A 14,092-nucleotide genomic window follows, 5' to 3' on the forward strand; every position below is an offset into this window, starting at 1 on the left:
TACTAGTCCCTTAATTTTTTAATCTATGCAACACCTGTGGCCCATCCTCATTTATATTTTCATATGCGCTGTTTATGCTTTCTCTCCTTTATTCTTGGCTAACCAGGGTAGCAGAGAAGGTGATGGCACCCCACTCCAGTGTTCTTGCCTGGAGAATCCCAGGGATGGGGGAGCCTGATGGGCTGCCGTCTATGGGGTCGTACAGAGTCGGAAACGACTGAAGCGACTTAGCAGCAGCAGCAGCAGCAACCAGGGTGGAGTTTTGCCTTTTTTCCTAATTTTTTTCCAAAGAACTATTTCTTAGTTTTGTTGATCTCATTTTATCTTTGTTCTCTATTTTAGTAATTGCTGCTTTTCATCATCTTTTTACTTCCTTTGGGTATACTGGGTTCTTTTTCTAACTACATAGTATCAGCACATAGCTCATTAATTTTTAGCTCTGATTTTCTTACTGAACCATATAAGCCTATAATTTTCTCTCTAAATGCCTCTTGCGTTGTATCCCACAGGTTTTGATGTGTAAACTTTTCATCATCATTCAGTTCTACTGCTTTCTCTTGATTTCTCTGACCTGTGCACTTTCCCTGTGTATGTGAGTCTGTGTCGGTTTCTGGTTTTAGGGGCGTTTTTGGAAGTTTGGTGTTTGGTTGCCGTCCCCATGTTTGTTGCCTGCCATAGGTCTAGATTCAAGAGTTTAACAGAATCTCTTTGGGGTTTCCCTGGCTACAGAAACCAGTTCCTACTTATTAATATTCAAGCACATCTATTATTCATCTGAGCTTGGACACATTACACACTCCGAGTCATCCAAGTTCCTGCCCTCCTTGTGAAAGGAGGCTTTGAGTCTGAAGGCCCCACAGAGAGGGTGTGTAGGTAGGACTCAGGGCTGACTCAGAAGGCCAACCCTAGACAACTCATGTCTGAGGTCACACCCGCTGGAAGAGAATTTTGTTCTAACAATTTGACAGGCTCCAAGCTGCCTCACCATGCCCAGCTCCTGCGCTGTCCATGTGAAGTCAGGGATTTATCAAGATAAAATGCTAGACTTCTGAAGGTTTCATTCCTCAAGTCCTGCCCTTGTCGTTGACCTGGAAATCGTACCGGCAGCAAACATTTTCCACATGCAGTCGTGACAACTGCTTTCCCAGCTGACATTTGCTGGGGAATATGATGAACCATCCGGAGAAGGCAGTGGCACTTCAGTACTCTTTCCTGGAAAATCCCATGGACGGAGGAGCCTGGTGGGCTGCAGTCCATTGGGTCACTGAGAGTCGGGCACGACTGAGTGACTTCACTTTCACTTTTCACTTTCATGCATTGGAGAAGGAAATGGCAACCCACTCCAGTGTTCTTGCCTGGAGAATCCCAGGGACGGGGGAGCCTGGTGGGCTGCCGTCTATGGGGTCGCACAGAGTCAGACACGACTGAAGCGATTTAGCAGCAGCAGCAGCAGCAGCATGATGAACCATCAGAATCATGGAGACCAGCAGATTAGGCAAACAGAAGTGAGGGATGGAGAAAGGGTCTTCGGCAGGGCTACTCAGCCAACCAGGTGCAAGGTGGGCAGAGCTCTGTCTGCTCCCCACACTGAATCCACAGTGAGGGACAGAGAGGAGGTCAGTCGACCGTTTATGACACCCTCATGCACTGACTTCAAGACAAAGTTAAATCCTTTAGCAGCAAGTAAAGAATTGCTTTCCTTACTTTCAAAACCAAAAAATAGTCCACATAAACTGTCTGTCTGCATATTTTAACACTCTCTTGGTCATTTTGTCACTTCAGGTTGGTGACCTTGAGCAAGTTAGTTAGTTCCACTAAACCCAAGTATTGTACACTGAATAATGACCCTCAAAATGCCAGGTCTGATATCTGGAGCCTACGAGTGTTACCGTGTGTGCCAAAGGTCTTGCAGATGGGATTCTGTTAAGGAGTTTGAGATGGGGAGGTTGGGGAAATTGATTATCCTGGCTTATTCAAGTGGATCCTAAATGCCATCACAGTATCCTTTTTTTTTTTTTTTTTAATAGTAAGTATTAATTTAGCTCAAGAGTATTCAGGTAAGCTGAGTGGCTCTGCTGATCTGGGTGAGTCTGGTCGATCTCAGCCAGGTCCATCCGCACAGGTACCTGCAGTCAGCGGTGGACAGACTGGGAGCTGCCCTGTTCAGCACGGCCTCAGCTGGGACAAGGCCATGGGACATTAGATGCACAGAGGAGATGGCAGTATTACTAGAGACTGAAGTGATGCAGCCACAGGGCAAGTCACACCAGCAGCCACCAGAAGCCGGGAGAGGCCAGGAACAGATGCTCCGAGAGCCCCCAAAGGAGGCAGCCTGCCAACACCTCGATTTGGGTCTTCTGGCCTCCAAAACTGTGAGAGAATAAACGTACGTCATTTTAATCCACTATCTGTGGTCAGCTGTTACAGTGCCCGCAGGAAACTGACATGTGGAGACCCGGGGGCAGCGCGGAGACGATGTGGGTGCGCCATGCTGGTCCCCAGGGAGCCTACTGCTCTGCTTGGTGGGCGTGGCCTGCTGGGGCTTGTCCAGACCCAGCTGATGCCCCTTTCTGCACCAGAGGGAGCCCAGGCCTGGCAGGCCCTAAGCATCCCCTGGGAGGTCAGAGGTAGAAGAGCTGCCACCTCTCCAGCACCTCTGACCCTGGTGGGTCCCTGGCTTCTGCTTCCTCCTGGTCTGCTAAGGGATTAACCACACGAGCAAACTCAGGCTCCTTCCTCTGAGTGGAGGGACAAGTCAGCCATTCATTTTCATTTTCCCACTGCTCAAATTCAGGGGCCCCAGGGACTTCCCTGGTAGTCCAGTAGCTAAGACTGCACTCCCAATGTAGGGAGCCTGGTCAGGGAGCTAGATTCCCCCATATCCCAATAAAGATCCTGCATGTTACAAAAGTGGGACCTGGTGCAGCCAAAACAAAAAACAGCTAGGGACTTCCCAGATGTCCAGTGGTTGCGACTCTACGCTTCCACTGCAGAGGGCACAGGTTCAATACCGCATGCTGCTTGACAGGCATGGCCAAAAACGAAACAAACAAAAACCCCAAAGAGCTAGTTTCTATCACTTTACCCCAATTCAGTTTTTTAGTTTTTATATGTCCTGAAATTATATTATTCATGAGTTCTTTTACACATCTTGTAAGTGACATTGAGGACTTTAAATTTTTCTGTTCAAGGTCATTGCTTACACCACTGCTTCGTACAAAACAGGTGCTCAACTAACATTGTGGAAGAAAGGAAGAGAGGAAAGAGTGGAGGGAAGGATAGAGGGCCCCCGTGAAGGGCTAACACGGCATATGTGGGGGTTCAGGGGCTCCAAGGGTTAGGTGGGAAACTTAGTAGAAGAAGTCTTTGCTCAGACACAGCTTACACTTAAAAGTCATGATTTGTATTGGGGAGATCTGTATTACTTGGGGGGTGCTTACTTTTTAAATATTATTTATTCATGTGTTTATTTATTTGGCTGCATCGAGTCCCAGTTGAGGCATGCAGGACCCTTCATTCGGCCCACGGTGGCGTGGGCTCCCCAGTTACGACACACAGGCTTAGTTGCCCCGGCACATGGGATCTTCATTTCCCGATCAGGGATCAACTCTGCATCCCCTGCATTGGAAGGTGGATTCCTGCCCACTGGACCACTAGGGAACTCCTGGGGTTGCTTGCTTTAATAGGGCAACCCCAAAGGAATGGGCAGACAGGAGGCTCCAGGAGAGAGTGGGCTTTATTTACCTGCTCATCCTTTATCTCCCTCTTCCTTTTGTTGTCTGTATTTGCAGGCAGCAGGGTGTCAGGGCCACCGAAGTGGAATATGATGGCATTACTTTCTGCCTAGAGCAGCTTGAGTGAGCCTCCTGCCCTTCCTGAGTTTCCATGTACCTGTCTGCAAAATAGAGACAATAAATGTGAGTACCAAGAATTTTTGTATTGCAAGGCCCCTTGCCAAGCACATTTGCACCCACTGCCTCCTATAATGAGCTCAACATGTGAGCTGGGTGAAATTGGATGGGAGGAGGAGTGACCCCCGAGCTCCAGCCACCTGTGGCCTGGTAAGCCTTGACCTAAGTCTCCAGCCTCCAAGTCCAGTGCTCATCCAGGGGAGAACAGAGAAATGCAGCTGCCCGGGAAGGTGGGTCCCCTCTGTGGTGGGAGGTGAACTCCACACATACATGCTGGCTGTTCTCTAGGCATTATCTCCATGGATCCCCACAGCAACCATGGGTAGAATGTTCTATTATTCCCATTTGACTGATTAAAAAAATTGAGCCTCAAAGACATGAAGCGATTTGCTTAAGGTCGCCCAGCATTCAGGGCCACAGCCAGGACTCACATCCAGGGTGGAAACTCCAGAGCCCCTGCTTTTCTGCCACCTCTGTTGTCTCCGTAGACCTTTTTCTTTTTACATTAGTTTTGTTTGGCTGTGTGTGGGTAGATGTGGCAGGTAGGGACTACTCTTGTTGCGGTACGCAGGCTCTGGGCATGGGGGTTCAGGAGTCATGGAGTTGTGGTGCATGGGATTAGCTGCCCCGAAGCATGTGGGATCTTCCTGGGCCAGGAATTGAACCCGTCCCCTGTATTGTCAGGCAGATTCTTAACAACTGAATCACCAGGGAAGCCCTCTCCATAGACCTTTGGGTACAGTTCTAAACAGTGGGTTTTCCCAGCTCAGAGTTGAGAGGACAGGGAGCTACTGTCAGGATGTAGCAAGGACACCCAACAGAAGGTCACATACATGCACACCTGGACAGATAAGAGAATAGAACATTTCAATAGCCTGGGGCCAGCAAGTACAAGGGAAAATGGCCCTTTCTATCTTCATATCCCCCAAGATCACCCTAATATTGCAGCGCTTCACAGGAACTGACAGGACTATGAGTCCTTGATAAAAGCTGAAATTTTCAGAATAGTGTGTTTAGGAAGGCTGCGAAGTCTATGATCTATCTCAGAAGCAGTCCATCCACAATTATCCTGAAAAGATACAGTACTGTGGAAGACAGAAAGGAGGAAAACCCTCGACAGGTCTATGTTGGGTTTCTAACTGAGCCCTCCACGGAGGTAAGCAACGCGACTAGAATGCCTTCCGTGTACTCAGAACAAAAGGGACCAATCGCCGCTGGACAGTTGGAGGGCAAATCACAGCTTCGGAGTCTGATCATGGCTCTTTTTTGGACTGTGGCAACGCCGGGCAACTTCCAGCCTCTCTCTGAGCCCGGCTGCCAGCTCCCTCAGCAGGCTGGTGCACTTGGTGGTCTTAGCATAGGCGCCTGGTGCACTGCCGATAGAGCTGGAGCTCAGTGAATGTGCTATGTACCCGGACAGCAAACACCAAGGATCCTGCTCACTGGGAGCTAGTCTGAGAAGGCCCCATGCAGGAAGTAACATGACAGGGCTTCACAACAAGAGGGAAGATCCAGGTAGTCTGGAAGTCATCCTGGCGCAATGGCCAGGACGCGAGAATTCCTAAGCTGTCTGCTGGCCCTTGCAGAGGACAACAGTATCTTCATGTGGGTGAAGAAGGAATTTAATTCATCAGAGCAGTGAATTAGAAAAATAGTAGCATGTCTGCTCTGACCCCTGCTCTGCCCCCTGCCTGTGGATGTTGCGGCGGGTGGAGTCTGGAACGGCATCGTGTTTCCCTGGGTGGTGGCCTCTGAGCACCTGTGACCAGTTGAGGACACGCTGTCCCTGCCTCCAGGCATGAGGACCCCAGATGTCCCGAAATCACCACAATTCTGTTTAAAAAAGAAAGCGAATATTTAAAAAGATAATTTTATTTATTCACTTTTATTTACTTTATTCTTTTTTATTTAAATAAAAATATAAAATTACTTTTATTTACTTTATTATTTTATTTATTTGCACATTATTTATTTTATTTATTCATTTTCGGCTGTTCTGGGTTGGCTGCTGCAGGGGTTTTTCTCTAGTGGCAGCAAGCTGGGGCTACTCTAGTTGCGCAGGCTTCATTGTGGTGGCTTTTCTTGTGGCGCACAGGGTCCAGGCATGCAGGCTTCAGCTGTTGCAGCTCTCAGGCTCTGGAGCAGAGGTTCAATAGTTGTGGGACATGGGCGTAGCTGCTTTGCAGCATGTGGAATCTTCCCGAATCAGGGATCAAACCCGTGTCTCCTCCACTGTCAGGCAGATTCTTTACTGTTGAGCCACCATGGAAGCCCCTCCTTCTCTTCTTGACTTTATTTATTGTTAAGTGCTTAGCATTCTGTTCCTTATCAGTTACACAGCAATGACAACAACACACTTGCGCACACTTGCTGAGGAATGGATCCTGGATCCCAGCAGTTCCCACACCCTCTCACATCAGAATTGTGCTTGTGAGTGCTGTGGTGCGATGGGCAGGCAGAAGCGGGTCTCTCCACCTCTGTCCAAACTAGGTGTGGTGCAGAGAACACAGGCCCGGGGGTCAGATCTGACCACTTGACATGATAGTACTGGTTAGGAATGCACTGAGCTGCAAGTAACAGCCAGCCTAAACTCTCCTGGCTTGAACACACAGGGGCTTATTTTTTCTGGCATAAGAAGTCTGGAGGAGAGCAGTTTCAGGCCTGATGCAGTTGCTCTTTCTTTCTGGTGCTGGGATGAAGTGGGTGCTAAACAGATTTCCCCACCATGTGCCCTCAGTAGCTGTGGACAAGGACACAAGTCTGGGGCTTCTGAAATCAGGGCCCATTCTGGCTCTACTGCTAATCAGCTGTGCAACTTCAGACAAGTCACTTCCCCTCACTCAGGCTCAGTCTCTCTTCTGTCCTACAGCAGCAAGTGTAGGACAAGATTATCTTACATGAGAGCAGGCACCATCTGTGCACATACACAACTTGGTGTATTTAGTTATATCTTTTCAGTCCAAGGAGCCTGAGATAAAACCTATTTTAATATGAAGACAGGAAGGGCTTCCCTGGTGGCTCAGTGGTAAAGAATCTGCAGCAGACATGGGTCCGATCCCTGATCCAGGAAGTGCCCACATGCGACAACTGAACTTGTGCGCTACAACGACACAGCCTGTGCTCTGGAGCCCACGTGCTGCAACTACTGAAGCCTGAGCATCCTAGAGCCTGCGCTCCACAAGAAGAAGCGCCACTGCGACGAGAAGTCCGGGCACTGCACCCGAGAGTGGCCCCACTCGCCGCAAGAGAGAGAAGGCCACGCAGCAGTGAAGACCCAGCACAGCCAGAAATAAACACATAAAATTATTTAAAAAATGAAGACAGGAAATAGGAATGTGAAAAAGGACAGAAGACATTTCAAGATCAATTTTCAGATCCTACTCTTTCATCTCTGCCAGACAGATCCTTAGATGTACATAATTTAGGCTACAGAGGGTCCTTTAGACAGAAAAGTGGGTTGTTTTTCTTGTTTTCTCCTCCTCCATTTTTGCATGTAACATGTACACCTTGCCTCCCATTTCCAGGTCTTTATAGTACAATCATACCATTTGACGCAAGTGCTACGAAAATTTCGAAGTGTTTCTTTAATTCTAGCCTTTATGAAAACCAGAAGCATCTTGTTGAGTACTGTCAGTTTCATTTCCTACCTCTTGGCATTCACTGACTCATTATTTAATGTGTGCCTTCAGTGAAAAAAGCGTTGAGGTGGAAATCTCATCCGCCAGCCACTTCTCTGGCCAATGTGGAATGCTCTGAATCGTCCAAACCCTTTCTCTCAGCTCCTGCCCCAGGCTGAAACCCTTTCGTGGGTCCTCCGGGTGTTTATGCAGCTGACCTAGTTGACATTCCTATCACCAGGAGTGCCATGCTGTGTCCAGACCTGGCCTGGGCCTGGCCTACCCCTCCAGTCTCACCACTCACCTCTTGACCTTTACCTAAACCACCACCTTGCTCCTCGTCTGAACAGGCCATTCTGCTTGGCATCCCTTTTCAGCCACCCTCACCTGGCTAACTCAACTCATGCATTTAGATGTGGCATAACCACCACTCTTTCAGGAAGCTTTCTTGACCAGCTTCCCAGGTTGGGGGCCAAACGTGCCTACAGCGACTCCCACAGTCTTGTGCTCACCCACATTTCTCAGTTGAACTGTGTGAAACACACATTTAACTAACAAAAATTCAACCATCTCTGCTTGGCCAAAGAGAGAAAGAGAAGGACATTTTAATTCAAACAGGGCAGTCTTTGGCCTGAACACTTTCCTGAGAGGAAGCGATGGAAGCCCTGACTGCATCTTAGTACTCCTATGTCCTAACATTCGGAGAAGGCAATGGCACCCCACTCCAGTACTTTTGCCTAGAAAATCCCATGGACGGAGGAGCCTGGTAGGCTGCAGTCCATGGGGTCGCTAGAGTCGGACCCAACTGAGCGAGTTCACTTTCACTTTTCACTTTCATGCATTGGAGAAGGAAATGGCAACCCACTCCAGTGTTCTTGCCTGGAGAATCCCGGGTACGGGGGAGCCTGGTGGGCTGCCGTCTATGGGGTCGCACAGAGTCGGACACGACTGAAGCGACTTAGCAGCACCAGCAGCAGTCCTAACATTGTGAGCATCTGTCCTTTCTGGGAGTGATTCTGGTGTTTAAAGACATATATGTCTCACAGGGCAGGAAATGTCCCAGACAGAGCAACAGGAGTCACACCCTGGGGGACCAAAGGAGAAAACATTAAAAATAGAAAAAGAAAAGCAGGACATACCCACTACAAGCTCTTTTCTTTTATGGGAAATTTAGGATATGAGTTCAAATCCCAGCCTTGCAGCTAACCAACTTGAGTACTTCGGTCACGTGACTGTAACCTGTTTAGACTTGGGATCTCTAGGTGTGCCTGCCCATCTTGGAGGGTTACCCCGAGGCTTGAATGAGGTAACAGATGTCTGGAGCCCACAAGGTAGACTCTCAGTAGCAGTTCAGTTACTCCAGCTCATTCCGCCCTGCCTCCTTAGAACCCCGCACTGAAGCATTCCATCCACCTCCAGCCAGACTCTGGGCAGGTCCACGGGACACATTCAGAGGCTCAGGAGCTAGGAAGGGTTCCAGGGGAGGTTCTATTTCCAACGCCTCAGTCTGCAAGCGTCCACCAAACTCCGCCCCAAGGGATGGAGTCCGGTTATAACCCTCCCCCACGACGGGGGTTCAGGCAGTGGTCACAGGGGGACTCTAGGACTCCGGGCCCCCTTGGAGCACTCTTCCTTCTGCAAGCTGCGTCCGGGTCTATCTCCCTCCCGACCGCGAGTTCCTCGTGGGCGGGACGGCCTGCTGCCCTCAGGATGCTGAGCTCAGCCCAGGGCTGCTCAGCGTGCCGGGGGCAGGAAAGACGACCGAGTTCACGGTTCCCGGGTCACTGTTAACGATGCTCCTGCCCGCAGCCCTGGCCTCAAAACTACTGTCACGGCTCCATCTAGATGCGGCGCGCTCCCAGCTTTTGAGGGACGCGACCTCGGCTGTTGCACACAGCAGGCGCTCCATCGACGCTACAAACGCCTAGCTCAGGCCGCCGCCCAGGACCATTTGCCGGCTCCTTCCCGAGGGCCGCGTGGTCAGGACGCCGGGAACCCGCCGCCCCAGCCGCCCGCCGGTACCAGCCAGCCCTTCCCAGCAATGGGTGCCGCCCCCTCGGCCCGGGAGTCGCCCCTAGCAACAGCAGTCCGGCCGGCTATCTCGAGCCGCGCTGATTGGCCGAACTCCGGGAGGCGGCGGTGTCGTCACTTCCGGCATCCGGAGGCAGCAAAGGAAGCCGAGAGGCGGCCATCTTGGGTCCGTGAGGCTCGAAGGTGCCGGGAGCGGCGGTGTCGGCAGCCACCGGGCGGAGGCTGAGGCGGAAATCGAGCCGGAGAGAGAAGAGCAGCCAGGCGCAGGCGCCGCTTCCGCAGTCCCCTCCATGGTCGGCGCCCGCAGCTCGCGGGGACCTGTCTCGCACTCCACATCCTCTACTTCAGGGGCCGCCGGCGGCGCTGTGTGGAGGCTCCGGCGCTGAAATCCGCGGCGCGACGGGCGGGGGCGGAGGAGGAGGCGAGGGGGTCCGGGCCTGCGGGGCGCCCTGAGGCGCGGGGACGCCGGCGGGCCGAGCCGCAGCCCGCCGCCGCCGCCGCCGGCCCGGCCCCGCCACCGCCGACCGCGGGGCTCCTCGGCGCGGCCGCCGGGGCCGGGGGAGCATGAGCCCCGCGACCCTCCGGGAGACGGCCCGGGCCCGGCCCGGGTTCTAGACGGCCGTGGGGGAGGGGAGCCGCCCTCCCGCGGCGCCGCTCCGGAACCGCCGGGCGCTCGACGCCGCGACGCCGGCCCCGGGGCCGCGCTGTTTTGTTTCGCCCTCGCGTTGTGAAGTGAAGTGAAGTAAAATGTCCACTAGGACCCCGTTGCCGACGGTGAATGAACGGGACACTGAGAACGTGAGTAACCTCGGCGGCCGCCCGGGTCGGGTCTCCGCGCGCCGCCCCCGGGAACGCGGCCGCATCCCTCTCTTCGCCCCCCGGGGTCCGGGGGGCGGCCGGTTTCCTGAACGCGCGGGGCGGGAAGCGCCTCCGTGGCGACGCCGGGGGCTCCCTCGGAAGCGACGCGTGGAGGCTGCAGCGTGGCCGCCCGCGGTCCTGAGGCGGTGGCAGCGCAGTGGGCGCTCGGAGCGGGTGTCGGGTCTCCGCTACTGGACTCCTTCAGATGAAGTAGGCGGCTCTTGAGAGGCTCTCGGGCTAGAAACTGGTTCGTGGTGTTGACTCAACGTACTTGATTGGACCAAGTGGACTGTCCTTTTTGCCTCGTTCTGTAAATCGTCTGCAGCTGAGTTTAGTGACAGTCACTAGAAGTAAGCGCCCTCTGAGGGATCTTTTCGGCCCCCTTAGGTGGAACTCCAGAGCTATTCAGAAGTTCTTGGAGAGAGTTTAGACTTACCGAGGAGCAGCCGCGTTTCCAGACGGCTGTTTTGAAGGAGTTGGTTGAGAGTTGGTTGAGCACCTTTCAAAGGAAGGTGTGTATAGTCAGGCTGCCTGCCTCGCAGTGCCTAGCCGAGGGTCACCCACTCCGGGCTTAGCTCTTCTCCTTCCTGAAAAGAACTTGGCTTAGATGAGCTCTCTGGTCCACCCTGGCACTCACATTCTATGATTCTGTAAAAGGAACCTTGGCACTTGTTCGTGTGAACTTTTTAAAAAGGCAAGAAACAGCAGTTTTAGTGACTGACAACTTGTAGTAAAAATTCCATTGGAGCGATGTTTCTTCTGTCCCAGTGCGATTGGAACTCTTTTCTAGCTCTGGCTTCGGGACTGTTCAGTCTAGCTGTGAGTTATCGTCTGTTAAAAACAAAAACATCTAGGTTGGGGGTGGGGAGGGAGGGATGGACATGTACACTCTGCTCTGTGGATAACCAGCAAGGACCTGATATGTAGCGCATGAAACTATTCAGTGTTGTGGGGGGCCTAAATGGGAGGGGAGTTTGGGGGAGAACGGATACACGTATAGACACGGCCGAGTCCCTCTCACCTGAAACTTACAGCATTGCTAATCGGCTATACCCCAATACAAAATAAAAAGTTAAAAAAAAAATCTGGAAAATAACTTGTAATGAAACTTCACTGGCCTTTTATTATAAGTGTTATGAGGTAATTCCTGGCAAGAAAATGCTGTCACTTAGGAAAAGCTTCCTTGCTCTGCCTGTTATCATGCTTTCAATAACGTCCTGAAACCTTGTGACGTAGTGGTATCAAATACCTTCATTTTAATCTTCAAAATGCCACTTATTTGCTGGATAACTATTAGGTGATTTAATTTGTTTATGTAAATCTTGGCTTAAAGCATCCTTTTGGTATATTAATGGGTGATATTTAATGTTCTTTAACCTTGTAAATCAGTAGTACAGTGATATATGTACCTTTTCATGACATGGATTAGAAAATTACATAAAAAGTAATAGAAAATCTAGACAAGGTGAATTGGTGAGTTCATTTTCTCATAGAACCTAATTCTTCATTGTTTTCTTGTTCTTTGTGTAGAGTGGAGCAAACAAAAATGTGAGTTAACTTACATCATTGACTTTCACTCAGAGAAGCACAGTCTTAAATTGAACCAGAGCAGGAGGTCCATACTTCCTATTTTGTTACTACTATTATTTTTCTATTTTTTGACTGCACTGCCTGGCATGTGGGATCTTAGTTCCTTCACCAGGCATGGAACCTGGGCCCCCTGCAGTGGATGTGCAGAGTGTTAACCACTGGACCACCAGGGAAGTCCCAGGAGCTCCATAGTTTCTAAGTAAACTATAATCAGAAACAATGATAGCAGATTTGTGATAATGAAGGGTTTACACCAAATGGGTCTTTACTGGTTCTCTGTTGAATTTGTTGAATTATGGTGTAATCTTTTTGTGTGTCATTAGAAATTACTAAGTTTAAAAAAAATGTGGGGTATGGAGTGTGCCTTTATTCTCTTGGAATGTATTTAAATTGAATTTCTGACAGTGGTGAAATAGAGGTTTGTAGCACATCATTTCATTATTGCACCATGCCGTCTTTTTAACTCAGGTATTGACATGTTCTGAAAGTAGTTGTATATTTTTCACAGTGTGATACCTTGTGTGGTGTTTGTCTGGCATATACAATATTATTTACCTGATACTACTGAACTGAGTGTTAGACTTCTTGCCAATTGAATGATGAGGGTTCAAGAATGAATGGGAGTTCTCAGTCTGATGGGCAGCTCTTTTAAGTTGTGTATGTTGAGATAGAACATTCACTCTTCCCAAGTGTGCAGTTTGATGAGTTTTGACAAATGTATAGTTACGTAATCAGTGTCACGGTTAGAGAACGTTGCCATTGCCCGAAAAGGTGCCCTGTGTTTCTTTACAATTCCCTTTCCCTTCCCCCAGCGGTTGGCAACTATGGATCTGTTACCTGTCTCTGTAGTTTCTCCTTTTCTAAAAGTTACTTGAATGGCATCAAAGAGCATATAGTCTTGTGTCTAGCATCTTTAATTTGGCATAACATTTTTGAGATTTATGTGTGTTTGTGTGTGTATCAGTAGTTCATTGCTTTTTATTGCTGAGTAGTAAGTAGTTCATTGTTTGGGTGTGTAACTTTTTTTTTTTTATCCGTTCACCAGTTGATGGACAGTTTTGGCTGATATGACAATTAGCTTTGTCTTTATATTTTGTAAAAAGATTCCATTTTTGCTTACCCCAGGAATCTTATTTAAATTTTAAATAATTATATATAAATTGTGTAAAGAATGTTGCTTATAGGTCAAGAATAATAAAAGGCAGATAATTTGCAAAAAGAAAATTCTCTTCATGCTGGTACACGACTCTATTTTCATTTATTTGATTTCCAGATTTGAATATCCACCTTTAGCTGATAGACTGTTACCTTTTAAAACTTAAAAGGATAAAACAAACAAACAAACAAAAAACTCAAAAGGACTAGTCAAACAGTTGGACCTAATGAAGATGTTGAGGCTCAAAAAGGTGACAGGACCTGCTTGCAACTATTGACTTTAGCAGCAGAGCATCTACTAGGCCTCAGATCTCCATCCCAGCCCTCTCTGCTTTTTTGTGTATCAGGCTGTTTCTCTAAATTTTATGTAGTAATTATTCAGCTAGGGAGATGCAGTTGTACCAATACATAGAGTATAATTAAAAGTAGACTTTAAAAAATATTTTTCTATGGAAAGCAAATAGAATTTAATAGGTATTTATCAGTGGTTCTCAAGTGGGGACAAGTTTGACCCCCAGTGGACATTGGACAGTGTTGGTTTTGGTTGTCACAGGGAAGAGGGTTGCTCCTGACCAGGAATGCACCTAAGCATTTTACAATACATAGCACAGTGCCCCCTACCCCCTCAACAAAGAAATAGCCAAAATGGCAATAGAGCCAGAGTTCTCAACCCTGGTATATAGTTAGCCCCCCCATTCCTATGTACTCAGCAGCTCAGTGACCAGACTAATTTTATATGTTCTGTCCCTAAGAATCAAGCTCAGAACATATCATTTCATTTCTAAAGCTTTTAGAAGAGATAAAGCTTCTTTAAAAATGTAATCTTAATCCTCTGTCATAATTTTTTAATATCAAATATCTAGTTAGCAGTGTTCAAGTTTCCTCAGTTGTCTTTTTTTTTTTAAACAGTTTGTTTAAATTAGAATCTAT

The 14,092-nt window shown here is 49.0% G+C and overlaps 1 protein-coding gene across 10 annotated transcripts in view; it reads left to right on the plus strand.

The window, feature by feature from the left end:
* Positions 1 to 10,157: 10,157 nt before the first annotated feature.
* The window catches only part of MARK3 (microtubule affinity regulating kinase 3), a 117,013-nt gene continuing 113,078 nt past the window's right edge, over positions 10,158 to 14,092 (plus strand). For all 10 annotated transcript variants that reach the window (XM_070775803.1, XM_070775805.1, XM_070775804.1 and 7 more), the window contains exon 1: positions 10,158 to 10,357. In XM_070775803.1, the coding sequence (XP_070631904.1) occupies positions 10,307 to 10,357 (51 nt within the window). In that variant the 5' untranslated portion in view covers positions 10,158 to 10,306. The remainder of the gene's footprint in view (positions 10,358 to 14,092) is intronic.

The sequence above is a fragment of the Bos indicus genome, chromosome 21, assembly GCF_029378745.1.
Source record: "Bos indicus isolate NIAB-ARS_2022 breed Sahiwal x Tharparkar chromosome 21, NIAB-ARS_B.indTharparkar_mat_pri_1.0, whole genome shotgun sequence".
Classification (NCBI taxonomy): Eukaryota; Metazoa; Chordata; class Mammalia; order Artiodactyla; family Bovidae; genus Bos; species Bos indicus.